Source organism: Natrix helvetica (assembly GCF_964273705.1).
Source record: "Natrix helvetica genome assembly, chromosome: 4".
Taxonomy (NCBI): Eukaryota; Metazoa; Chordata; class Lepidosauria; order Squamata; family Natricidae; genus Natrix; species Natrix helvetica.
Window position 1 is genome coordinate 80,045,977 of NC_138550.1, and position 26,660 is coordinate 80,072,636.

At 42.0% G+C, this 26,660-nt stretch overlaps 1 protein-coding gene across 4 annotated transcripts in view; it reads left to right on the forward strand.

Annotated features, from left to right (window-relative positions):
• Positions 1–26,660, forward strand: part of MARCHF6 (membrane associated ring-CH-type finger 6) — a 115,730-nt gene that overhangs the window by 36,502 nt on the left and 52,568 nt on the right. Inside the window, exon 1 of one of the 4 annotated variants that reach the window (XM_081953380.1) lies at positions 25,010–25,163. The exons of 2 other annotated variants lie outside the window; for them this stretch is intronic. In XM_081953380.1, the coding sequence (XP_081809506.1) occupies positions 25,145–25,163 (19 nt within the window). In that variant the 5' untranslated portion in view covers positions 25,010–25,144. Of the gene's footprint in view, positions 1–25,009; positions 25,164–25,296; positions 25,432–26,660 lie in introns of those variants that run through there. One more of the 4 variants, XM_081953381.1, reaches the window with a different exon arrangement.

Here is a 26,660-nt window from a genome sequence, read left to right on the forward strand (position 1 = left end):
AATGTTCCATAATGCTGCTCAACAAGACTATTTAAAAGAAGAAAACTCAAAATAGAAAATAGGATGTTCAAACTACAAAGTTTGAAAATAAAAATCCTTGGAACGCTAATCCATTCTATGAGCAAAATAGATGCTAAGCTAACCAGGAAAACAGTTAGTTTTGATCCAATAATAAAATCAAAATTTGAAAATTAAATAAAATAAAAAATCCTGTGGAAATTGGGTGGCTAAGAGCTTTTAAATATATGTTGGTGGTGCTTCAGATTAAGAGAACAAGTAGCTATAGCAATACTCATGATAATGATCACTGATAACATTAATGAAGCAAAAATCTATTCAGTGGCAAAGAAGATGCCCAATAATCTTCAAGGCAAGTTATAACTAATCATCAGCATGTCAATAAGTTCTCTCTGTTAGCATTTCTGTGTAAATAGCCAGAGGGAAGGGTGTATCAAAGCATCATCATTCAGAAAATACTGGAGACTGGAAGATGAACAAGTTATTCAAATTCAATGCATTATTTGTCCTGATTTACAGGCCTGATTTAAAAGAGTTTATTGAGAGAGATGCACACAATCTGCATAGAACTATATTGCTGAAAGGATATTTTAAAAAGTGTACAAACTGCTAACATGAAGATGGTGTGATGCTGAAGACAAATTGCTAGCGGCACACTTTGTTTAATGTTTGTGTAAACATTCACTGGTTACACATATTTTATTTTTATTGTATACAGCTTCCTTTACTTTAAACAAATAAATATTTTAAATGAGTAAATGAAAGGGCAGAGCTTGATTAACTAAATTACATAGAGAGCTGTGAGATCTTATCCACCCTCCTTTGATTTTAATGTACTTTCATCTCAACTGCATATTCCTGTACTTCCACCTGCCTGACGGCGAGAAATTCTTATTTCTCAAAATTGCTTTCAGAAAATATTTACTCAGCAGACACACTATTAAAGGAATTGATATCCAAATGTTTGTAATTTAAAAGCACAATAAATAAAGTTATAGCTTTTTAATGACATTCTGAGAAAAAGCTATTCAATTAAATGAATTATTTTGTAAAAAAAAAATCTTAGTGCCATAAGCTGTGGCCTCCACACCAACTAGCATACCATTCAGCCACGCAATCCCCATCCCCATGAGTGTAATATGGTTCACTGTCATAATAGGAGATTATGGGGAGGCTGACAAGACAATGGAAAGGAGACTGGACATGAAGAATCAAAAGACCAAATATGAATCCCTTGTCATAAACTTCACCCATATATCAAGAAACCTGGGAAGAAACATTTCAGTTTATTCAGAGACCCTGTCTTGAAGGACTCATGGCAAACGAGAATGAGTGGAAGATTTCTTTTACAATTTCCAGGACAAATGTCACAATAGGCAAGATCAAAAAAATCAAGAGCTACACAGGTTTCAATAAGATACCAATAGTGCCAGTCTGGGGTAAATACAAAATTTTGGTGTATTCTAGCATATTCAGATGAACACATCCTGAAGAAAAATTGACTGATTTTGTGACAAACCACTCAAGTTTGCAATTCTCTACTTAAAGCTAATTATCTCCTAACACCTTGGAAATGGCAAGTTCTTACTTTATCAGAGTGAAATTGTTAGTGCAACCATGCACAAGTTCATCTTCTAGCATTTATTCATTCTTAGTTTATATTCTGACTAATTTGTTTTTTTCACAATAGGTATCTAGTAATGTATTTTTTCCTAACAAAGCAAGGTGAGCAATTTTGTGCCATCCTGTTTAGCCCAAGGATCTTACATATTAATTATTCATTTCCACTTTAAATTTGTTCAACAATTAGAATTGGAAGCATATTTTCTTCCTGCTTCTCCATCCAACCATTCATAATTATTCTTTACAGTTTCTGTTAGTAGTATTATCAACTCAGCAACGCTTGTTCTTCCCTTCTATATTTCAATAGTACAGAGCAGGAATGGTGAGTTTCTGTCATTGCTGTTGCTATTTTACTGTTGTTTCTTTTTTCATGATAAATCCTTGTTCATTTATTTAGAACATTTGTGGGAATATTTACATTATTGTTGGTATGGCTATATTCTTGGCAAAAAGCATTAATTCACAAGTGATGATTGAATTACATGCTGGAACACAGGTTTAATTTAAACCAGTGTAGACTATTTATCCAGGAAAAAAGATCAGTTACAGGTTGGGATTGCCACATCCAGGCCTCAAGTCCTTCTACAAGCTTACTTGATCTCACAGATAAACTTGGCTTTATAGGAATTGGGTAGATCCAAACAAATGAACTGATTATTCCATTCAAATTCTGCTATCAATGACAGATATTTTTCTCCAATCCCCTAATTTTCCAAAAATGAAGTTTGGCAGCACTTTTCCAAATAATAGGCTTAGGTGCTGGTGACCAGGAGAAAATGTTGAAAACTGGGCTTTTGCCAGTTAGGATCATGCATAGGGAAAAGCTTTTGCCTATTATATTCTTAGGAATGTAATCACCGCTCACTGGACTTAAATAACTTTTCCCCACCTTATGTTTTATTTTTACAATGCAAATCTGGACTTGATTTTTTAGACTAGAGCTACCAGTAAGTTCATTGATTCACTAGGACCTATTCCTAGTTACACTACATCTTCAAACTGTTGAAATATCACTTCTGAACGTTCTTTGTCTAGGTCAGTGGTCGGCAAGCCGCGGCTCACGAGCCACATGCGGCTCTTTACACCCTTTAATGCGGCTCTTCTGTGTGCCGGGCGCCCGCTCCCCTCCCTCCTCTCGGGCGGCCGCCCCAAAAGTCACGAAGTCTCTGAGTCTGTAATTTTCTGAGCTGTGCGCGCGCGCCTGTTTTCCACAGCATGGAGCAGCGGCGAGCGATGATTCCGGAGGCCATCAATGGGGGGGCAGGGTCCCCCCTCGCGTTCCTCATCTTCCCGGATGGCCCCCGGAATCATCGCTCGCCGCGCAGAATCTCGCCGCTGCTCTACGCCATGGAAAACAGGCGCGCGCGCACAGCTCAGAAAATTACAGCCTCGGAGACTTCGTAACGGCGGGAACTTGTTGTCACTCGCCCGGGCTTTTGCAGAAGCTTCCCTCCGAAGCATTCCGAGGGAGGAAGGGCCAGTTGGGAAAGGGGCTTTGCTCCTGCTCCGGGCTGTAAGCTTCCCTCCGAAGTCTTGGGATGTTCTGAGGAGCCCCCCAAGGCAAAACACCGCTGCCAGGTAGTTAAAAGTACCTCTCTCATTCTGTCAGACTGCAAAATACCATAAATGCAGGCCAGTTGTTGAGTGTTTCAAATGTGATTGGAACACTCAACAAGGTGACCACAGTGTGTGTGTGTGTGTGAGTGAGACAGACAGACAGAGAGAGGAACAGAGAGAGAGAGTGAGGGAGGGAATCAGAGAGAGACTGACAGACACACACACACACACACACACAGACAGAGAGGGGGAGGGAGGGAGAGAAAGATAGACAGACAGAGAGAGACACACACACAGAGTGAGTGATTAAGTGAATGAGTGAGAGACAGACACACCCACATACACAGAGTGACAGAGAGAGAGGAAGGGAGGGGAGAGAGACAGAGGGAGAGACAGAGACAGACACACACACACACACAGAGGGAGTGAGAGACAGACAGACACACACACACACAGAGTGACAGAGATGGGGGAAGGAGGAGAGAGAGACAGAGATACAGAGAGAGAGACAGACAGATAGACACCCAGAGAAAATGACAGAGGGAGACAGAGAGGGAGGGAGTGAGAGAGAGACAAAGAGCCAGAGAGAGAGAGAAAGAAAAAGAAAAAAAGAAAGAAAGTGGGAGAGGGAGATGAAATTAAAAGCAACAACATACAAACCTGACTTACTCAAACTATCCAAGGAAATGCAAGGCCAATGTTCACATTAGTGGTTGTGACTTTGTCAGTCAATGTCAGGATGTAATTTTCTCTACATTGTAAGGCAAATTTTACGGAATTTAACGTTATCGATAAATAATATCGTTCTAAAGTTTTTGTTTTATTAGTTGTGTTATTTGTATCCTCCCGACCTATGTGGATACTTGCATGCAGAATATTCTCAATAAAAACTTATTGAAACTAAAAACAGTGTACCATCCTATGTATTTTCGGTTTTAAAAATGTGGCTCTCAAAATAAATTTCAATCGTGGTTTTGGCAAGATTTGGCTCAGTTGAAAAAAAAGGTTGCCCACCACTGGTCTAGGTTAAACATATATGTCTTCCTAAACTTTTAAAAAGTTTCTCACTCTAGAATTATTTTTATACATTGGAATTCTTTTTATTATGACACATGAAGCTAATACTTTATGAGACAATGTCAATGGTGATTGGTTGACCAGTGCTTTTTTTAATGCTGGTGCCATACTAAAGGTTTTTATCATTTGCTTTCCCAGAATTCTAAAATAAGAGAATTCTTCTACCTAGCCAATTATTTTTGGTCACAAATGTTTGACCTTATAGGATAATTCATATTTGTATCCATTTTTCTAGAAATGATAATGAGGCTTTTTATGAGCTTTTCCATATGGCCATGACCCTGAGTCAACATAGCTCTGTGCTGGCATAAACTGTGCTGTTCCCATGCCAATCTCTTTTCTCTTTAATAAGACCAGCAGATAGTACTGTCATTACTGATATAATGTGGCTCAAATTAAAGAAAGGATTGGATGAACTTCCCTGCCTTTGTTTCCCCTTGTATTAAGCAAGTACATAAAATAATTCTGATCACTTTTTAGCATGTTATATCCTGAATCCTGAATTCATCAGTTTGCCTAATTGCATTGACTTGATTTTTTGCTAATCTAATTCAGTTCATTGTCTATTTTATTCATTATCTAATTCATGATGTAATAATCAATGAGTTGATATTCTGCCTTTGGCGACAATCCTTATGCTTGGCGACAATCCTTATCCTTTAGCCCCCTCAGAGAGGGCCTGCAATCTGGGAGTCCTCCTGGACACCCGGCTTAGTTTAGAAGAACACCTGACGGCTGTGACCAGGGGGGTCTTTTACCAGGTTCGCCTGGTACATCAGTTGCGCCCCTTCCTGGATCGGGATGCTTTATGCACAGTCACTCATGCCCTCATCCTTTCTCGCCTGCACTACTGCAATGCTCTCTACATGGGGCTGCCCTTGAAGAGCACCCGGAGGCTTCAGCTGGTCCAGAATGGGGCCATGCGGGTTATCATGGGGGTACCTAGGTGCTCCCATGTTACACCCCTTTTAGGCGGCCTGCACTGGTTGCCGGTTGTTTTCCGGGTGCGATTCAAGGTACTAATTATGACCTTTAAACCGCTCTATGGCTTAGGCCCAGGGTACCTGCGAGACCACCTACTGCCACCAGTAGCCTCCCACCGTCCAGTGTGATCCCACAGATTTGGCCTCCTCAGAGTGCCTACGGCCAGACAGTGTCGGCTAGCGACCCCCAGGGGGAGAGCCTTCTCTGTGGGAGCGCCTTCCCTCTGGAATGAGCTGCCCCCAGAGCTTCGCATAATCCCCGAACTCCGGTCCTTCTGACGCACCCTAAAAAGTTGGCTTTTCCAGCAAGCCGGCCTGGCCTGTTAATTTTATCTAATTTTTAAAATGTTAGTGTTATATTAATTCGGTTTGTTTCTTGGATTGTTTCTAATTTTCTTTTAAGTTTTGTAATATGTGTTTTTTAATGCTGTACGCTGCCCTGAGTCCTTTGGGAGAAGGGCGGCATATAAATCCAATAAAACAAACAAACAAAGCTTCTATTTATGCATCATTTAGCAGTTCTATAATGATTTATTAAACAATTTCTTTTTATATCCAAATCAGGCAATTTTGCTATAACCTATTTCTAAATGCAGGCATGAAACTTGGTCTAAACTCTAGCTGCATGCTCAGTTAATAGGGAAAGAATAATCCGCATTGAGCTGTAATGAAAAATTATAATTCAACAAATCATAAAAGTATTACATTATAGTCTGTGAAAAAAAAAACATTCCATTCACACATCATTATTTTGATAATCATGGTTTATTTAATAAGCCAAAATTAACTAAGTTCATACAATATACTAAGCTAAAATCAACCAATATTATGGTGCTTTTATGTGGGCATGAACTCCATTGCAGAATGGAGGAATGACAGAATAGAAAAAGTGCAGAGCTCAGTTCTCAATCCTGCTCTAACCAATTGTGAGTAATCTTAGATCAGTGGTTCTCAACCTTCCCAATGCTGCGACCCTTTAATACAGTTCCTCATGTTGTGGTGACCCCCAACCATAAAATTATTTCCGTTGCTACTTCATAACTGTAATTTTGCTACTGTTATGAATCGTAATGTAAATATCTGATATGCAGGATGTATTTTTATTGTTATAAATTGAACATAATTAAAGCATAGTGATTAATCACAAAAACAATATGTAATTATATATTGTGAAATATTTATTTCTAATTACAAATAAATGAAATTTTGTCTTGAAGCAAGATGCAGCATGGGTAACAGTCTTAATATAACACCAGTAAACTACATTGCTACATTTTGCAACAGTATGCGCAATGTGAAATAGCAGAGCATTGTTCAGGCATCCAACTTGCTGCACAGTTGCACAAAATGTGGTGAAACTCACTTAATGATGCCCTTGCTTAGCAACCAAAATTTTGGGCTCAATTGTGGTCATAAGTTCTCTTCATTTTTCTTTCTTTCTTTCTTTTTTTCTTTCATCTCTCTCTCCCGCTTTCTTTTTCTTTCTTTCTTTTTTCTTTCTTCCTTTCTTCCTTTCTTTTTCTTTCTCTCTCTTTCTCTTTCTGTCTCTCTCTCTCTGTGTGGCTCTTTGTCTCTCTCCCTCCCTCATCCCTCTCTGTCTCTATCTGTCATTCTCTCTGTGTGTCTTTCTGTCTCTCTGTATCACTCTGTCTCTCTCTCCTCCCTCCCCCAACTCTGTCACTCTGTGTGTGTGTGTGTGTGTGTTTTTCTCTCTCTCTCTCTGTATCTCTCCCTCTCTCTGTCTCTCTATGTGTGTATGTGTGTGTGTCTGTCTGTCTCTCACTCACTCACTTAGTCACTCACTCTGTGTGTGTGTCTCTCTGTGTTTGTCTCTCTCTGTGTCTGTCTGTCTCTCCCTCCCTCCCTCCTCCTCTCTGTCTCTCTCTCTCTCTGTCTTTCTTTGTGTGTCTGTCCATCTCTCTCTGATTTCCTCCCTCCCTCTCTGTTTCTCTCTCTCTCACTCACTCACTCACTCTCTCTCACTCACACACTCACACAGACACACATACTGTGGTCACCTTGTTGAGTGTTCCAATCACATTTGAAACACTCAATAACTGGCCTGCATTTATTATTTTTTTGCAGCATTCTGCAGTCATAGGACCAAAATATATGATTAAAAGTACCTGGCAGTGGCATTTTTCCCTGGGAGGCTCCGCAGAACATCCCAAGACCGATGCCACCACATCTCTCACATCGGGGACAGGTCCTCTTCAGAAAGACGAGGCCCCGCTGGTCCCCCTCGCGTTCTCCATCTTCCGGCCGTGGCCCCACACCATAGAAAACATAGGTGCGCGCACGCCCTGTGCAATTACAGCCCGGACCAAAACCCCTCTCCCAACTGGCCCTTCCTCCCTCAGAGGGCTTTGGAGGGCTTCAGAGGGAAGCTTCTGCAGAAGCCCAGGCAAGTGAGAACACGTTCCCGCCATTAATGAAGACTCCGAGGCTGTAATTGTGTGTGAGCCCATCTGGGAAGACGAGGAACATGAGGGGGACCCCGCCCCCGTGGATGGGCTCTAGAGTCATCACCGGCCGTTCAGAGCCTCGACGCAGCTCCACACCATGGAAAACATAGGTGCGCGCACCCCCCCCCCCATACAATTATAGCCTCAGAGACTTTATAACGATGGGAACTTGTTCTCACTCACCCGGGCTTTTGCAGAAGCTTCCCCTTGAAGCCCTCCAAGGGAGGAAGGGCCAGTTGGGAGAGGGGCTTTGGTCCTGCTCCGGGCTGTAATTGTGCGGGGTGTGCGCGCACCTATGTTTTCCACAGCATGGAGCCATGGCTGGAAGGCGAGGAACACGAAGGGGACCAGCGGGGCCTCATCCTTCTGAAGAGGACCTGTCCCGAAGAGGACAGATGTGGTGGCATCGGTCTTGGGATGTTTTGCGGAGCCCCCCCCAGGGAAAAACACCGCTGGGGATGGCTTTTTAACCAGGCAGCTGTCGGAGAAAAGAGGGCAGCATGTGCCCGTGTCTTAGGCGACCCCTGTGAAAGGGTCATTCGACCCCCCCAAAGGGATCGTGACCCACAGGTTGAGAACCACTGAGCTAAGGAATCAGTTCTCAACAAATGAACCAGCAAACATGTGGAAAACTCTTAAAAATATCACCGGTTATGGCAAACCTCCTTCCCAGGCTGAAGGAAATCAACAACTGGCAGATGACCTGAATATGTTTTACTGCAGGTTTGAAAAGAAACTACAGCCACCTATATCCACAACCCTCATCTCAGATACAGCAACAACAGCCAAACCTCCTACAACTGACCCTATCCCATTGGGTTCACAACCCCTGGTAATCATAGAAAAGGAAGTGCAAGATCTATTTCACAGACAAAAGCCAGGAAAAGCACCAGGCCCAGACAAGATAACTCCTTCTTGTTTAAAAGTCTGTGCTGACCAATTGGCCCCCATCTTCACCTGAATCTTTAATAAATCACTAGAGATGTGCTATGTTCCTTCTTGCTTCGAATGCTGTACTATCATCCCAGTGCCGAAGAAGCCCTCCATCAAGGAACTGAACGACTACCGACCAATTGCTTTAACATCTGTAGTTATGAAGGGCTAGTGCTTTCCCACCTGAAAACCATCACAGATCCACTGTTAGCCCCCCCTCCCGCAATTTGCATACTGAGCAAATAGATCGACAGATGATGCTGTTAATATGGCTCTGCACTACATCCTACAACATCTTGAATTTCCAAAGAGCTATGCAAGGGTCTTCTTTGTAAACTTTAGTTCAGCATTCAATACCATCATTCCAGACATTCTTCTAATTAAACTAAACCAGCTAGCGGTATCTGAACACACTTGTAAGTGGATCATACTGTAAGCTTCCTAACAGACAGGAAGCGTAGGTGAAGCTAAGCAGAATCATATTGGATTCCTGTACAATTAGCACAGGAGCTCCCCAAGGCTGTGTGTTCTCTCCACTTCTCTCTATATACCAATGACTGCATCTCAAACGATCCCTCTGTTAAACTACTAAAGTTTGCAGATGACACAACAGTGATTGGTCTCATTCGAGACAATGATGAATCCGCATACAGACGGGCATTTGAACAACTAGCCTCACACTATGACTGGAACAATCTGGAACTGAACACACTCAAAATGGTAGAAATGGTGGTAGACTTTAGGAGAAAACCTCCCATACTACCACCTCATACAATACTAGACAACACAGTATCAACAGTAGAGGCATTCAATTTTCTAGGTTCTATCATATCTCAAGACCTAAAATGGACACCTAACATCAAAAGCGTCATCAAAAGAGCACAACAAAAATGTTCTTTCTGCACCAACTCAAAAAGCTCAAACTCCCCAAGGAGCTGCTGATACAGTTCTACAGAAGAATGATTGAGTCTGTCATCGGCACTTCTATAACTGTCTGGTTCAATTCTGCAATCCAACAAGACAAACACAGACTTCAGAGGATAATTAGAACTACAGAGAAAAAAAATACTACCAACCTGCCTTCCATTGAGGACCTGTATACTGCATGAGTCAACTAGATACAAGAACACTTTTTTCCCACATACCATCACTGCTAAACAAATAATTCCCTCAAAACTGTCAAACTATTACTAAGTCTGCTTTACAATTACTATTAATCCTCTCATCGTTCTTATCACCCATCTCCTCCTACTTATGACTGTAACACTGTTGCTTGTATCCTTACGATTTATATTGATTGTTTCCTACTATGATTTGATTGCTTACTTGTACCCTATGACTATCATTAAGTGTTGTACCTTATGATTCGTAGTGAATGTATCTTTTCTTTTATGAACACTGAGAGCATATGCACCAAAGACAAATTCTTTGTGTGTCCAATCACCCTTGGCCAATAAAGAATTCTATTCTATTTTTCTACTCAGGAAAAGGTGAGCACATGTTTTTATCCCACTTGTACATACCTGAATTGGGAAGCTTGTAACAAACTCCTTTTGAAAGAGCCTAGATGTTTGTGTCTTCTGCTGAGGAGAAAAACAGCAACTGCAGCCTGCTGTCTGGGTGTCTACTTATCAACTATTTTGAATTTTAGATGTGCTAAGAGATATGAAGTTGTGGGAAGAAGGAGGCTCCTTGAGAATTAAGTGTTTAATTGAGGAAGACAGGAAAGAAGCAGAGGCATGAATCATAGAGGCAAGCTTCTCTTGTTCCTCAAGTATTACTTTTAATGGGGAGGGATGACTTTGAGAGCAGAGGTTATCAAGAGAAACACTTCAATAATGTCTTTTTACTTTCCCTCTTTCCTTTTCAGCATTTGTGTAAACAGAGAAGATAATCCTGTGGCATGATCTGTGTCTATCCTTCTTTGCTGGCCCATAGAAATTGAGCAAAATCATGGAGTGTGGAAATCTGGATCAATTCAAATCTGAGCTCTAGTGAAGAGACACACCACACCATCCTTTGTCCTTCAATTTAGTCTACTCAATAGTGGACAATGGGGAGGTGCCACATATATTGGTTGGGCTCACATGAATAGCCAATATAGTCTGCTTAGTTTAGGCTTAGAATGTTGCGCAAACTCCATCATTAGGATTTATGCCTCACAGTTAATGTTTGAGTGTGTAACAAAAGGTGTTTTTCTCCAGGACCACCACAGTTATGTTCAATAAATCATGATTAAACAAACTGAAATTAGCATCTTCTGCAAATAAAGTTTAATGTAGATGGCAGTCTTTGGAAGTTCAGTATTATCAATCAGCTTTCAATTTTATCAGTCTCTCAACTGGCCTTATAACTCAACTGCTTGACACTGGAAGTCAGGGCCAGTCTATATTTTGCCATAATTCTGGATAGTCCCCTAAATAAACAAGAAAGGAAAATTGAGAAAGAAGGTCTCTAGTGAAGGATTAGGGTAAGTTAGCATAAAATCAATGATTGGTTTTAACTCAATTAACTGGACAATTTAGCAAATCATATTTATATAGTTTCCAGGGAGTTTTTCAAGATGTTGAAGAGATTGGAATTAGAGTTGCTTTTTGTCTTAAACATTATAGTTAATAAATTATTCATGTGATGAATGTGTGTGTTTTAAATAATCCATTTATATGCCTCATTTCATTCTTTTCTATGATGGGTGGCATTCCAATAAGGCATCATTCAGTGTGTCCTCTACATTAGCCACTTTATAAATTGGAAAGAGAAATGCATGAAAGGAATTTGACAAGCAACTGACCTGCTCTTGCCTCAGCGCTACAAAGAGATGGTTCAAGTTAAAGAAGTGATCTTCTAGTCACTGTATGTCCAATTACAAGAGTCAAGTGCACAATCAACCACCCTTCTATTCTGTAGTCACCTAAAGGTAAAGGTTCCCCTCGTACACGTGTGCTAGTCATTCCTGACTCTAGGGGGCGGTGCTCAGAGCCAGCGCTGTCCGGATACATCTCCATGATCATGTGGCTGGCATGACTAAGCACCAAACGTGCACAGAACACTGTTACCTTCCCACCAAAGGTGGTCCCTATTTTTCTACTTGCGTTTTTACATGCTTTCGAACTGCTAGGTTGGCAGAAGCTGGGACAAGTAACGGGATCTCACACCATTATGCGACACTAGGGATTTGAACTGCTAAACTGCCAACCTTCTGATCCACAAGCTTAGCATCTTAGCCACTGAGCTACCTCACCCGTGCAGTCACCTAAGCAGATGAATTAATTTCTTTTACTAATATTAGAGTGTCCTAGGGCTCCAGGACACATGTGCTATCAGGAGAGCTCTTTACCTCTCCAGCAGATCCTGGGAGAGTAGATTCTTAAGGCCTGGGGTGGTATGAGATTACCTGCTGTATGGGCCCCACTCTGTGGGTAAGCACTAAGTGTGTCCAGTTGAGTAAGCTCCGTCATTTAACTGAAATGAAGCAGGCATAGGCAGATCTCAGATCAGGAAAGAAACTCTAGGCTGGAATTTGACTCATTAGTGAAGGAAATCATAGCCTTCTTGGGTTGGAGAAATGCCTGTGTAACATGTTCTTGCAATTATAATTTCAGGAATGTGTAGGGATACTAATGCTTCTATTCTGAAACTCGTCTCAAGAGATAAGAAATTATCACTTTAATTTGTATTTTATTGTTTGTGTTACTTGTATTTTTATTAACCATGTATATGATATATATGTAAGTTATAGTCTACATATAATTTAGCTAGCATTGACCCATTAAAGAAAACACTACATTTCCCTCCAAGTATTCCCTCCTTCCATTTTTCATCTCTCTCTTTTCTCTAGTATATTTAACATACAATAGACACTAGATGGCAGTTGTCTCAGAGAAAAATGTATTAATTATTAGTTGCATTACAAGCAGGAGTTGTTTTGCTTAAGCAACTTGTTTAATACTGTTTAATAGCGTGCTGACTGGGGTATTCTGGGAGTTGAAATCCACACAGCTTAAAGGTTGAGAAACACTGGTCTATAATTTAAATAAAGATCTTCATGGCCTCTTACATTATGAACTCCTAATCAAAGATATCAATTTCATATTTTCCAGATCATATTTTCTTTAATTTTAAATTGTTTCTTATTTTATTTTTAAATTTTAATGGGAAATTTTGATTATAAGAGTAAATACAGATTAAACTTAGAAAAAGACCTAGAACAAAGAATAAAAGTTCAAAGAAAAAAAAAGGAGAGAACAAGAGAAGGGGCTTCCAATCTTCATCACATCAGTTATGTGTGTCCAACCAATACATGTGGCACAAAATCTATCAGTGCTCCCATTGCCCAATATTGAGTAGGCTAAATTGAGGGGCAAAGGATGGTATGTCTCTTCAACAGAGCCCAGATTTGAATTTATCCAGACTTCCACACTCTGTATTTTTGCCCAATTTCAATAGGTCAGCAAAGAAGGTGAAAAATAAAAAAAATTGGAAGAGATCCAGATAGACAGAGGAATCAAATTATAACTCATACGGGATGTTAATTTTTTAAATTATTGTTTGTTCTATTTTGAATGAGGTTTTTTTAAATTGAAAATGATTACCTAGAATTATAAATAAGACACTTTATTCATTTCATAAGTAAATAAATGTAAAAAGAAGGAGATGTAAGAGAGTGACAAAACAACTACATGAGACTTTTTGTCTAGGTTGGGATATTTTGCAGGGGGAGACCTGTTTCATTAAGATTGCAAGCCTCCAATGAGAGATTACAGTAGCTCCAAAGGCATTTCTTGGAAGGGAGTTTGTTCTGGAGAATGTGTAAGTGGATGCATGCATAGATAACGGTGCTTACTACAAATCAAAAGCAGAAATCCCAGCTCTTGAGACAAGATATTGATTTTTAATAGGTTTGTTGTCAGTGTAGCCTCCTTGCCAGACATTCACAATAGCACAGGCTGCTGGCCAGACAGAGAAAACACATGAAGTTGACATTCCCTTTGTCATCTAACAGAGAAGCTCCATTCTCTAGACTCTTCCTCTGCTAAAGAGGGGAAAAGGAGGGGGGGGCTGAGGCTTTTAAAACCTGAGCGGAACTCAAACAAAACTGTGAACCCAGCTTGGGAAAAGTACCAAATAAACATTCCTCCAAGTCGAATAAATTTGCTTCTGTTTAAAATTGGTAAAAAAGAAAAAAGCAGTTAGGAAAAAAAAGAAAGTGGATCTTTGCTTGAAGAGGATAATATTTCTGTACAGATAGGTTAATATTTATAACCATGAAATTTACATTATTATTATTATTATTATTATTATTATTATTATTATTATTATTATTATTATTATTATTATTATTATTATTCCTGCATGATACCACATTCTTCTCAATGGGGCCCCAATGATTCAGCAGTTAAAATGCTGAGCTTGTCAACTGGAAAGCTGGCAGTTGGGGCTCAAGACCTGAGTGCTGCGCAAGGAGGTGAGCTCCTGTTACTTGTGCCAGCTCCAATACTCAAATGTCATTAGATAAATTCTGTGATGGGAAGATGACAGCGTTTTGTGGGCCTTGGTGTATAGTCATCAATGTTCCCTCTAATTTTTTTTCGATGTGAGCAGAAAAGTATAGTGTTTGAGCGGCACATTTTCATGCCTGAGCACCTGAATTTTTTTCACAGATGTCACCTAAGACAACAACGAAATCAGTATTATTTGAAACTCAAAGTTATGTTTCTTCAAGGTACCCGCTTAATTCAAAGTGTTATATAATATCAGTATCACTTAACAACGCTCCTGCTTAGCAACCAAAATGTTGGCTCAGAAACTCTGGCATTTGAAGCACGCAACTCTTAAAGCTGTCAAGTTACAAGACCCTTGCACCCCTAACCCTTTAGGAAAAAAAACCCCAGGGGTCTTCAAACCTGACAGCTTGAAGACTTGTGGACTTCAACTCCCAGAATTCCTCCTCCAGTCATGTTGGCTCAGGAACTCTGGCGTTGAAGTGTGCAAGTCTTAAAGCTGTCAAGTTACAAGACCCTTGCACCCCTAACCCTTTAGAAAAAAACCTCAAAGGTCTTCAAACCTGACAGCTTTAAGACTTGTGGACTTCAACTCCCAGAATTCCTCCTCCAGTCATGTTGGCTCAGGAACTCTGGCGTTGAAGTGTGCAAGTCTTAAAGCTGTCAAGTTACAAGACCCTTGCACCCCTAACCCTTTAGAAAAAAACCTCAAAGGTCTTCAAACCTGACAGCTTGAAGACTTGTGGACTTCAACTCCCAGAATTCTTCCTCCAGTCATGTTGCAGCGACGTCATCTGCGTGGATCTGCTCCATCTTTGGTTTCTTCATCGTGGGCAGGGCTGCTGCTGAAGATGCCGATGAGCTGCCACCAGAATAACTGCTGCTACCTCCTCCTCCTCCAACAGCACCACCAGATTTGCACCTGAGTTCAGTGCCCCGTTACCCCTGCCCCTCCTCCTCCTCCGCCGTGCTTTTGAGGAGCCATGAGGCTTTTTTTCCCCCTGCTCTCCCTCCCGCCTTCCTACTGGCTCCCGCAGCCTCATGGCTCCTCAAAAGCACGGTGGAGGAGGAGGAGGGGGCAGGGGTAACGCGGCGCTGAGCTCAGGTGCTCCGAGCGGAGGGGAGGCGCTGCTGCCACGTGCGGAGATGCCGGCTGGAGCTTTGGCAGCTTCATCTCAGCTGCAGCGCCGGGCGGCAAATCTGGCAGTGCTATTAGAGGAGGAGGAAGTGGCAGCAGTTATTCCGGTGGCGGTGGGGGCTTTGGGGCTTCACAACTACCCTCAGTCACCCCATGCTCATTTCTATTGCCACAGGCTCCAGAAGCTGGGGAGGTCCTTTGCAGGCAGCTAGAACTAGCCCGTTCTAGCTGCCTGCAAAGGACCCCCCCAGCTTCTGGAGCCTGTGGCAATAGAAATCACTGCGCGGCAGTTGAAAACTGCTGCGCGGTGTTTTGTTGCCACGTGCGCGGCCGCGCAGCCGCGCACCTTAGAGGGAACATAGATAGTCATGCTGTCCACATGATCACGGAAGTGTCTTCAGACAACGCTGGCTCTCTTGGCTAAGAACGGAGATGAGCACCACCCCCTGGAGTAAGACACTACTGGATAGGGCAGGGGTGTCAAGCTGGATTTCTTTGAGGGCCTTATCAGCATAGTTTGCAGGCTGGGGGCGGGGGCAGGGATTGGAGAAGGCAGGACATGGAGGAATCTAGGAGGAAACTATCGCACACTGGGGAAAGCAATTGAGGACATCGGAGAAGGCCGGACAGGGAAGAATCCAGGAGAAAACACTCATTCTCCAAGCTAGAAAAAATGGCTCTTATGTCAGTTCTGATTCATATCTTGGACAGGTGCAAAAAAACATAGATTTTCCTTAACATTTCTTTGTGATATAATTGTGATCTCTAACCTACTGTAATTTGAAATTTCTCCAGCACTTATTCTGAAGTTTTGGAAAGGATCAAACTACCTGCATTCTGTTTAAAAGCAATGTATTTTTTGTGTCTATATGATTTTCTTATAGGATGCTGTCCTGTGTTCTGAAAAAAGTCTATGTTTTAAACTTGAGTGAATGTTGGAATTTTATTATTTAATATTAAAAAGAGGGATTTTGTTTTTTACATTTTTCCTTCTTTTTAAATTAAAGATAGATTTTGCTTATCTCTTGTGAGATTGGTCTGTTTCTCAAGAGGACAGGAAAGGCTGAATCTTTTAGCCAGATGTTTCCATCCTATATGACCAGGAAGTGAGATTATAGAACTTATTCCTTATTGGGGAGAGGATGCATTTTGGCCACTTAAATGTGAGAAAGGCAACACAGGTTTAGACAACTGGATCTGTCACATATGCTAAGATTGGATCATGAGTAGCAGATGGTGTAATAGTTGTGCGAATAGCTTTGGGAAATAGGAGGAAAAGCTGCCACTTGGGCAATGGTCTGACAAGAGATATCTCAGCCCACAGAAGGAAGCAAGGTGGAGAAACCATCTCAGAAGGGGTTCTCCTTAGATCTCTGGAAAGTAAAAATACAGGAGGGGAGAGATGCATTTCAGACATGCAAGATTCTGTTATTTTAATCTTACAAAAAAAGAGTGTTATTACTCATGACTTTGGTTACTGCCTGGACGGGCTGTACAGTGAGGCTCCCTGTTGAAGGTAGGTACAGCAGTAGGCTTAGCTCACCCCCAAACAGGAGGAAATGCCAGGGTGATAAAACTCAAGACTTCTGGGAAGTTTGAGACCCCCATCCTTCTCCCCCTGGACTTACTGTAGTCACCAGTTACAAGGCTTAATTTATTCTTATTCCAATGAAAATTACTTGATGAAAACTATTTTGCAATTTTTCTGTGTTAAGATCAAGTGAAGTATTAATACCACTTTATAATGCCAGGGTAAGGCCACACTTGGCATACTGTATTCAGTTTTGGTCGCCACAATGTGAAAAAGATGTGGAGACTCTACAAAGAGTGCAGAGAAGAGCAACAAAGATGATTAGGGGACCGGAGGCTAAAACATATGAGGAATGGTTGCAGGAACTGGGTATGTCTAGTTTAATGAAAAGGAGGACTAAGGGAGATGTCATAGCAGTGTTCCAATATCTCAGGGGTTGCCACCAAGAAGAGGGAGTCAAACTATTCTCCAATGTGTAGTCCTCAATGGAACTGCATCTACCGTATTTATCGGCGTATAACACGCACTTTCCCCCCCGAAAAATAGGGGGCAAATGATGTATGCGTGTTATACGCCGATATAATGTTAAGAAGCCATGCTTTTCTGTGTGCCTGGCGTTTAAAACATCCGGCTATCTATCTAAACGCCAGGCGCACAGAAAAGGATCACGGAGCGCTACTCAGCGGGGTGTGGGCGAGAGGAGGAGAGACTGGCTGAATATTCTCTCCTCTCCCCGGACACCCGACTAAAATGCTTTCTTTCACCCGTGGAAGAGCTCATGCGGGCGAAAGGAAGCGCTTTACTCAGCGGGGTGTGGGCGAGAGGAGGAGAGAATGGATGAGCTGTCTCTCCTCTCCCCGGACACCCGACTAAAACACTTTCTTTCGCCTGTGGAAGAGCTCATGCGGGCGAAAAAAAGCGCTTTACTCAGCGGGGTGTGGGCGAGAGGAGGAGAGAATGGATGAGCCGTCTCTCCTCTCCCCGACACCCGACTAAAATGCTTTCTTTTGCCCGCGGAAGAGCTCGGGCGGGCGAAAGGAAGCGCTTTAGACAGCGGGGTGTGGGTGAGAGGAGGAGAGAATGGATGAGCTGTCTCTCCTCTCCCCGACACCCGACTAAAATGCTTTCTTTCGCCCGCGGAAGAGCTCGGGTGGGCGAAAGGAAGCGCTTTAGACAGTGGGGTGTGGGTGAGAGGAGGAGAGAATGGATGAGCCGTCTCTCCTCTCCCCGACACCCGACTAAAATGCTTTGTTTCGCCCGCGGAAGAGCTCGGGAGGGCGAAAGGAAGCGCTTTAGACAGCGGGGTGTGGGTGAGAGGAGGAGAGAATGGATGAGCCGTCTCTCCTCTCCCCGGACTTCCGACTAAAAGTTAATAAAAAAAAGTTCTGAGCTACCCTTATTTTGCTTCAAAGTTCTTTATTTGAAATTTAAATTTTTTTCCTGAAATTTCCCTCTTAAAATGAAGGTGCGTGTTATACGCCTGTGCGTGTTATATGCCGATAAATACGGTACATGGAGAGAAGTATGCAGTGCAGTACCCCAAGGCTCTGTTTTAGGCCCAGTACTCTTCAACATCTTCATCAATGATTTGGATGAGGGAATAAATGGGGAACTCATCAGATTTGCAGATGACACCAAGCTGGCAGGAATAGCCAACGCTCCAGAAGACAGGCTTAAGATACAAAAGGATCTTGACAAACTTGAACATTGGGCACTATCTAATAAAATGAAATTTAATGGTGAAAAGAGTAAGGTGCTATATTTAGGCAAGAAAAACGAAATGCACAGGTACAGTATAGTTGGTACCTTGCTCAGTAGTAGTAACTGTGAAAGAAATCTTGGAGTCCTAGTGGACAACCATTTAAATAGGAGCCAGCCGTGTGCAGCAGCTGCCAAAAAAGCCAACACAGTTCTAGGCTACATAAACAGAGGGATAGAATCAAGATCACGTGAAGTGTTAATACCACTTTATAATGTAAAACTTCTATGGGGGTATCTCAGTGGCCTCATAACTGGATGTTCAATTCATCTATCTGGGGGATTTCCTCTGGTGTTGCTTCATGCAGGTCTTCTAGGAAAGCAGAGAATGCACGTGATAGGCAATCTTGCACAATATGTTTAATAACATGCTTCCACGAAAATATGACCTACACCAAAAATAAGCCCTTGCCTGATTTTTTCATGCGGCTCGCAATATAAGGCGTACCCACAAAATAAGCCCTAAGTAAGAGCGTCATCAGCAGGGAGTGGGGCGATGGGCATGGCCAGCTGATGTTCCTCACATTGGGGGTGCCTGTCAGGGGGAGGAAGATTTCTTCACACACACCCCTTACCTTTTCTCCCTGAGCAATTGCCACCTGGCTCTTTTGGAGAATGCAGAAGGGGCTGAAAGGGAAGAAGCCATCCATTCTTTCCCAGATCTATTTCAGAAGCTGCTGCCGCTATCACCAGCCCAAGGCCAAGATGTTGGGCCTCATACACTTGCTGCTGGGGGCCAGTGGCACCAAGGTTGGGCTGCTCTTCAGCCAGGCCAACAGGCGGCTGAACAACTCTCCATGCTGATGCTGTGCAACCTGTCCTGACTGACTTTGGCTCTGGCCACCACCTTGCTGCTTGCTTTCACAGTGCCAGGCTCCCAGCAGCAGCAAGTATAGCAGGCAGGTCAGGTGGAGGCCAGGATATGGCAAGAATCTTGGCCTGTTGTGGCCGTGAGCAAGCAGTGGGATGGAGAGGGTGGGGCTGGCAGTAGCAGTGCTCCTATTCCCATCGGCCCCCGCACTTGCCGCCTCCTGTATTGAAAAAAAAAAAGACATCCCCAAAATAAGCCCAAGTGCTTATTTTGGAGGTCAAAGAAAAATAAAAACAGTCTTATTTTTGGGGAAACACAGCAGTTTGTATATCAGCACCACAATCTCAACAAGGGGAATCTTTCCATCCTCACTGATACAGGAAAGAGACACTTCTTCACACCTAATTCTGTTCAATTTCAACCAGATAAAGCAAGGCAGGTCAAAAAAGGTGGTTTGGTGGAGAGATCACTAATAGTTGGGCCCCAAGAAGGTACCTTGGACCATTCTCATTTCCAGGCATTCTCTTGATTAAACTGGGTAGATGCTAAGTGTATAGCTCTTTCCAAGTTGGTCTAAAGGATTTCAATCTTGTGGTGGGCTGTGCATTATCCTGGTGAATAAGGAGAACCTTGATATTCAACATCCTTGACCATAGCCGAATGTGAGCTTCTAATGTAGGGTGGTATGATATTGCTAAGTATTGCAAGTGCGCAGGAGTGGGATGCAATGTGCCAGAGATAATACACATGCTCTGGAGGAGTTGGACTCCCCCAGAGTTGGTGCCCACACCATTTGGGTGTGGGCACTTTTAAACCATATGCTGGCACAATATTCAGCTGTGGAATAAACCAAAGTCAAGACTGTTGTACCTAGGATGTTAGCATCAGCACCTCAGGATGTTCTTCAGCATCAGCACCTATGTCTGTTCAGTAAATTGTTGTGGCTTTTCAATTTTGCTATTTTTTCCAGGTGTTGCCAGAAAGTTATTGATCTGTCCAATGTTACACACACACACACACACACACACACACAGAGAGAGAGAGAGAGAGAGAGAGAGAGAGAGAGAGAGAGAGAGAGAGAGAGAGAGAGACGGTACTGGTGAGAATTATTACATTATAAAGAATGGTTCTGGAACATCACTGAAAGCTAATAATTTGTGTACCTTTTGCTGAAATGGAATATGGCTACTTCTGTTTTTGTTAGGCTTGGTTGGAGACATCATATTTTAAAGTAGCCATCCATCTTCTGGAGATCTTGAGAGAGGATGTCCTCTGCATCACTAAAGTTGGCTCTTTGGTTCTTTTTATTTATTTCAGGCCTTAGTCTGGTACAAATTTGATAATATTCATGAGTGACATAAAATACAATGCTCTGGTGAAAATCTGATGGCTGAAAGTTTATAGCAAAGGCAGTCACCCATTCTGCTGATGGCACAATCAAAATTTGGTAGTAGTTACTTGTTGGTTTGGGGTTTTTTTTATATTCTAAAAGTGATTTGAACTTTTAAAAAAATCCCATAGAGGGTAACCTCTGCATCTCCTTTCCAAAAAGATACCCAAAACTTCCCAAAGAGATACCCCAAACCCAACTCCTTCCCAAAGAGATGCCCAAAACTTCCCAAAGAGATACCCCAAACCCAACTCCTTCCCAAATAAATGCCCAAAACTTGCCAATAAAAAGGATCACACCATCTGCATCGTTTCACAGATCTGCTGATTCACAGATTACCTGTTCTGCATCATTTAGAGTCTTTTTAAATGGAAACTATCTGTAGGTTTTCTAAACAAGCAATATTCAGTCATGCCCCCTATGGCAGGGCTGTCAAACTCGTAGCACATGAGCCAAATGCATCAGGCACTGGCCACACCCACACCTGGTTTAACAAAGGGGTGGGGAGCCCAATACATCATGTTACGCCACCATGATGATGCGAATTTGATATCCCTGCTCTAGGGTTATTAAAGTCTCCATTTTTAAAAAATAAAGGCAAACATCTGAAAAAAAAATGTTTACACTTGGTTGTATGATTCAGTGGAAGTATCATTATGCTAGTGTATGGTGGAGGAGATAAGGTTACAATATAAAAGCCTGTTATACATTTTAGTATCATCATAGAAAAGGCCAAAATGTTCTCATTGTGATAATGGCTATCCTACATATCCAAGATGGCCAGAGAGGCATGATTGGAAGCAGTTCACTAGAAGAGCTAATGATGTCATTGTTTATCCAGGTGAGCTCTAGGGACCATGCTGGATTTAGCAACAGAGGTTAATCAGTATGTGCTGGCATCTTGTTCCTCATAGGATGCAAAATTTGCTAAATAAAAAACAACAGAGAAAGCTAGTAGATTTAAAAACCTAAGCAACAATTTTTATCTTCTTATTTATATTCTCTTTCTGGAGTTTATATTTAGATTTCACAATGCTTCAATGTCTTTTTCTTATGTACATTTTCCAGACCTTTATGCACTATTTGATACTGATATATAAATTATTATATGCAATTGTACATCACTAAAGCTAAAAGTGTTAATATTTTGTAAGTCTGTTTTAATGTCAGTGAAACAAAGGATGAGAAGTTTTGTGTAATGTAATTCTCAATATGTATTAACAGTAATCAAATGTCTGTTTTGTTACATTTCTTTTGAGGAAAAAGAGCATTTTGAAACCCTTGAAAATTGATATAGTCAACTGTTACAATTTTAATTACAGGCTCAGAGTGATGTTACAATTTATTTATTTATTTTGCTTCAAGACAATGTAGCAATAAAGTCTGAATGCTGAGGAAAAGGAAAATAGAAAAAGATTGTGTGGTGAAAAAATGATTTAAGTATCTTATTCTATTATGCTAAAAGGAGTCAAAAGTCAATGCTTTTGTTCCCCCCCCCTTTTTATCCTACACCTTTTCTTCTTCCATTTTTTTCTCCCTTACTTTCGCACCATTTTCACTTTGAAAGATATCCCAAATACAATAGACTTATTTGAATTAGGTATGCTATCCTGGATTAATAGGAACCACCTTTGGTGGGAAGGTAACAGCGTTCTGTGCGCCTTTTAGTCATGCCGTCCACATGGTCACAGAGACTTCTTCGGACAGTGCTGGCTCTTTGGATTTGAAGCAGAGATGAGCACCGCCCCCTAGAGTCAAGAACAACTAGCACAAATGTGCAAGGGGAATCTTTACTTTACCTATAAAGTAGGGCAGTGATGGCGAACCTTTTAGACACAGAGTGCCCAAACTTCATGTGTGCACATGCCCAAGTTAAAAGGTACTTATGCATGTGCCAACATGAGCACATGCGCCAACATGCGCGCATATGCAGCAAAGACCTAAAGACAGCTGGCCGGCGGGAGGTGGGGCATCCCAACACTGGCAGCATGGCAAGAGGTAAGGTTTTTTTCTTTTCTGACCTTCTGTTTCATCGTTTGCAGGGAAACAGAAGCTCATGAAAGAAACGCCATGGAGATCTGACCTGGGGCAACAGTGTGCCACCTCTGGCACGCATGCCATGGGTTTGCCATCACTGATGTAGGGAAAAACAATAAATGTTCAATAATGTTGTGGATGACATTTCCATCAAAGTGCTGTTACTATTTATCTACTTGCATTTGCATGCTTTCAAATGCTAGATGAGCAGGACCTGGGGCAGTGATGGTGAACCTTTTTGGCACCAAGTGCTGAAAAGTGAGAGAGCGAGCCACGTGTACGTGCATGCTTGTCGGGGCCACAACCTGGAAGAGGAGCTGCCCAGGGGACATGTGTGTGCTGGAAAATGAATGTCCGGTTTCCGGCGTACGCATGTGCATCAGCAAGCTAGTCTTCTGGTTACTGGCATACATGTGTGCATGATAATCAGCTGGCTAGTGCACATGCACAAGCCAGAAAATGGAAGACCAGCTTTCCCAATTTCTGGCACTGCTGCACACACAAAGGCCAGCTGATTGTCACGCACACCTGCGCGCCAGAAACCCAGAAGAGGAACAGGCAACACTGCGTGTGCTAGGCGACATGGTTCTGTGTGCCACTTCAGGCATGAGTGCCATAGGTTTGCCATCATGGACTTAGGGCAAGTAACATGAGTTCACCCTGTTGCATGGTACTCAGGTCTCAAACCCAGACTGTCAGCTTCCCAGCTCAGCATCTTTAACTGCTGAGCACATAATCAATAAAAAAATAGATTGTTTTATACACACACACACACACACACACTTACTTACATACATTCAGAGAGGGAATATGGATTTAATTGGTTGAGCTGACTTTTTTGTGTATCACTACCTAAAAAGCTAATCTCACCAAAATATTGATTCTGAATTGGAAGTTAAGCTGGAGACATGACAACCTCTTCTGAGTATAATAAAATGCTCTAAATATTAAAGATCCATGATATTTTGGATCTTTTTGAGATGAGATGAAGTACAAAGGACTGTTATATCGATAATTCTTGTCAAAATAATATTCAATATGTGTGACCATTCACTTGTAAAGAATCCTTTTGACCACCAATATAAATAATTATATATTAGACATACCAAATATACATAAAAGATAGCATGTGCTTTTAGAAAATACAGCAATAAGTGACTTGGTCATACATAGTGGGAGGAGAGTATCCTAAAGCTTTAAAAGAAATGCTTCAATTAGAGAAACGAACCTTTATAAAATCCTTGCAAGCTCTTAAATGTCAAGCACTTCATGAGGCAAGATGGGGAAAAGGGAGTGGGATGGGAAAATGTGATTGGATCACACCTCTATTTAGAGATATTATTAGATGGTGTAGTGGAGAATCCTCCAGACTTGCAAATTTAGTTTATTAGATACAGAGCAGTGTTTTGCTTCTGGCTCTATAGTTTTTAGAATTTGCCATGCTCCTTAATTTATTTCATATTTTATCTTTGAAAGATTTTTCCAAGAATGCCTTTAAACTGCAAATAGGCTCCAAAACCTACATCAGACAGTATAAATGAAGGGCAGGTCCCATGCTTTATTTGGCTGTATGTCCTCTTATCTGGAAAACAAAGATAACTCAGTATATGAAGCATCATAATAGGAAGGGAAAATCTGGCTGAATAACAGGTGCCTCCCAACTGCTTAGACCTTAGATCCTCAATGACAGATAATTTATTCTAGTCGCTCTCCACCTCAGAAGCCAGTTTGCAAGAACCCACAGGTTCTTATAATTGTAAATGTGCCAAAAAAGTGTGGGGTCTCGAAAGTATTGCTAATCTCTAATATTTTCCTAGGAAAAGATAAACGTGCGTCTGATCAGTTACATCCCCTTTTTATGGAAACTTCAGTTCCTGCCTTCGTGCAGTGTGAGATATACTTGGTCAGTCTGCTGGATGTGTTTGTGTGGAGTGTTGCGCCCGAAAACGACATTCATCGCAAGGGATTCATGTATCGCTTTAAATAAGCGTTGTCTGTACATGCGGCGTTAGGTGAATCATTGTGTGATTGCCTTCCTGTCAGCGTTACCAACCGCATTGCCTTAGCCGTCTCCCTACGGTCTGCATTTGCTCTGTGACGTTTCACGGCGAGGCCACGGCAGTTGAGATAGCGACGGCTCAAAACCTCTAGGGGGAGCCCGCGGCAAGGCCGCAAGGGGCCCAGGCTACCGGAGCCAGCTGGGCCTGCTCCGTACCGCTTCTTTCGGCTTCTTCTCTATCGTGCGTTCTCCTTCTCCAAGCCGTCCCACTTTCGCATCACACCTCACCCGCCTGCGCGGCCGGACTGCGTCACCCGGACAAGATGGAGACCGCCGAGGAAGGTAACGTCCTAGAGCCTACTCGCGTTCGCGGGGCTAAGGCTAGGGCGACGGCCAGGGCGAGGGTGGGAGAGGCGTCTTGGGGAGCCAGAGAAAGGTAGCCACCTTCCGGGACCATATTTGTGCTCTACACACACACAAACGCACACACACACCAGTGCCTGGGCGTCCGAGGCCTATTGAGGTGCCTGCAGATGTCGTGAGTTGCTCTACAGCGTAATAGATACAAGACGAAGAAAGAGTTTAGAGTGCGAAGTTGGGGCATATATGTGTACGTATTGAGGCATATGGCAAATGACCGAGGCGGTTCAGCAAAGTGTGTGTGTGTGTGTTGTTGTTGTTGTTGATGATGATGTTGTTGTTGTTGTGGTACGTGCTGCTATTCCTAAAGAGAGTGCTGGGTCAGAATGGCAAGGAAGTTACCTTGTTTGAAAATATGGCACATCTGGAGGTGCCTTGATCTGTGTCAGCTTATTTGGAAGTTGTGGCCTGGATTGGGGAACATGATGCAGGTGTTTTGGTGGTATTTTGGAGAAGTGTGCCTAAGGGGTTACACCGAACTTGGCATTAAGGAATAAAAAGAGATGACTACGTCAGCTGTACCCATTTATTTTTCACGTGTTCCTTATGTAATTATTTGGAAAGGTAGTCTGCAGTTGAAAGCAGCTACAGTTGAAAGAGTTCTTGGAGTAGGTTCTACCTTTTATTATTTTCTGCTTGAAAGGAGGAAAGATAACGGGGTAGATTACAAAAGAGCATTTGTACATTTTTTTAAAGCAACACAAACTCTCTCATATTTAAAGTGTGTGCATACTTGGTGCATATTGGATCATGAGCTTATATCAGAAATCTTGCACTCTGAAAAATCTTTGAGAAATCACACAGATACTAAAATCTGCAAGAAGCAGACTGAAGTGAAGCTGCTTGGCAGAAGTATAAACAAAGTAGGAGCTTATTAATATTATAACACAGTGTACAGTGTGCTGTACATTGCTTTTGGTCATTCTAAGTTAAACTTTCTTAGTTTGAATTAGTTGAATTGAAAGTAATAAATAATACTGGTATTCAAGACCATCTAGAAAATGTTATTGAGATTGATTGAAGGCAAATTATTTTTCCCTTTTTAGCTAAAAAGTGTCCCTATCGTGATTTGCAGATGTCCTTGTTCACAAGCCTAAATCTACAAAACACAAAAAAGGGAAAAGATGTTTCTAATAACATAATTGAGAACGCTTCTGGCCAGGAGCTGAATTTAAGTCCAGAAGCAGGCATTCTGTCTTCGGTAGTCTTATTTTGCAACTATCTCCTCTGATAGACTAAATAGGGGCAATGGCAGCTAGAAGAATCAGGCTATAAGCTGAAGGGATAGTTATTTTATCAGGTCTAAGTTTACACTGTTCTTTACTGATTTTCAAAGTGAGCTCCTACAAATCCAATATTATACCTTATATTTTTATGATTTAGAGGTTGAGGGAAAAGATAGATGTTTGAATTCTATAA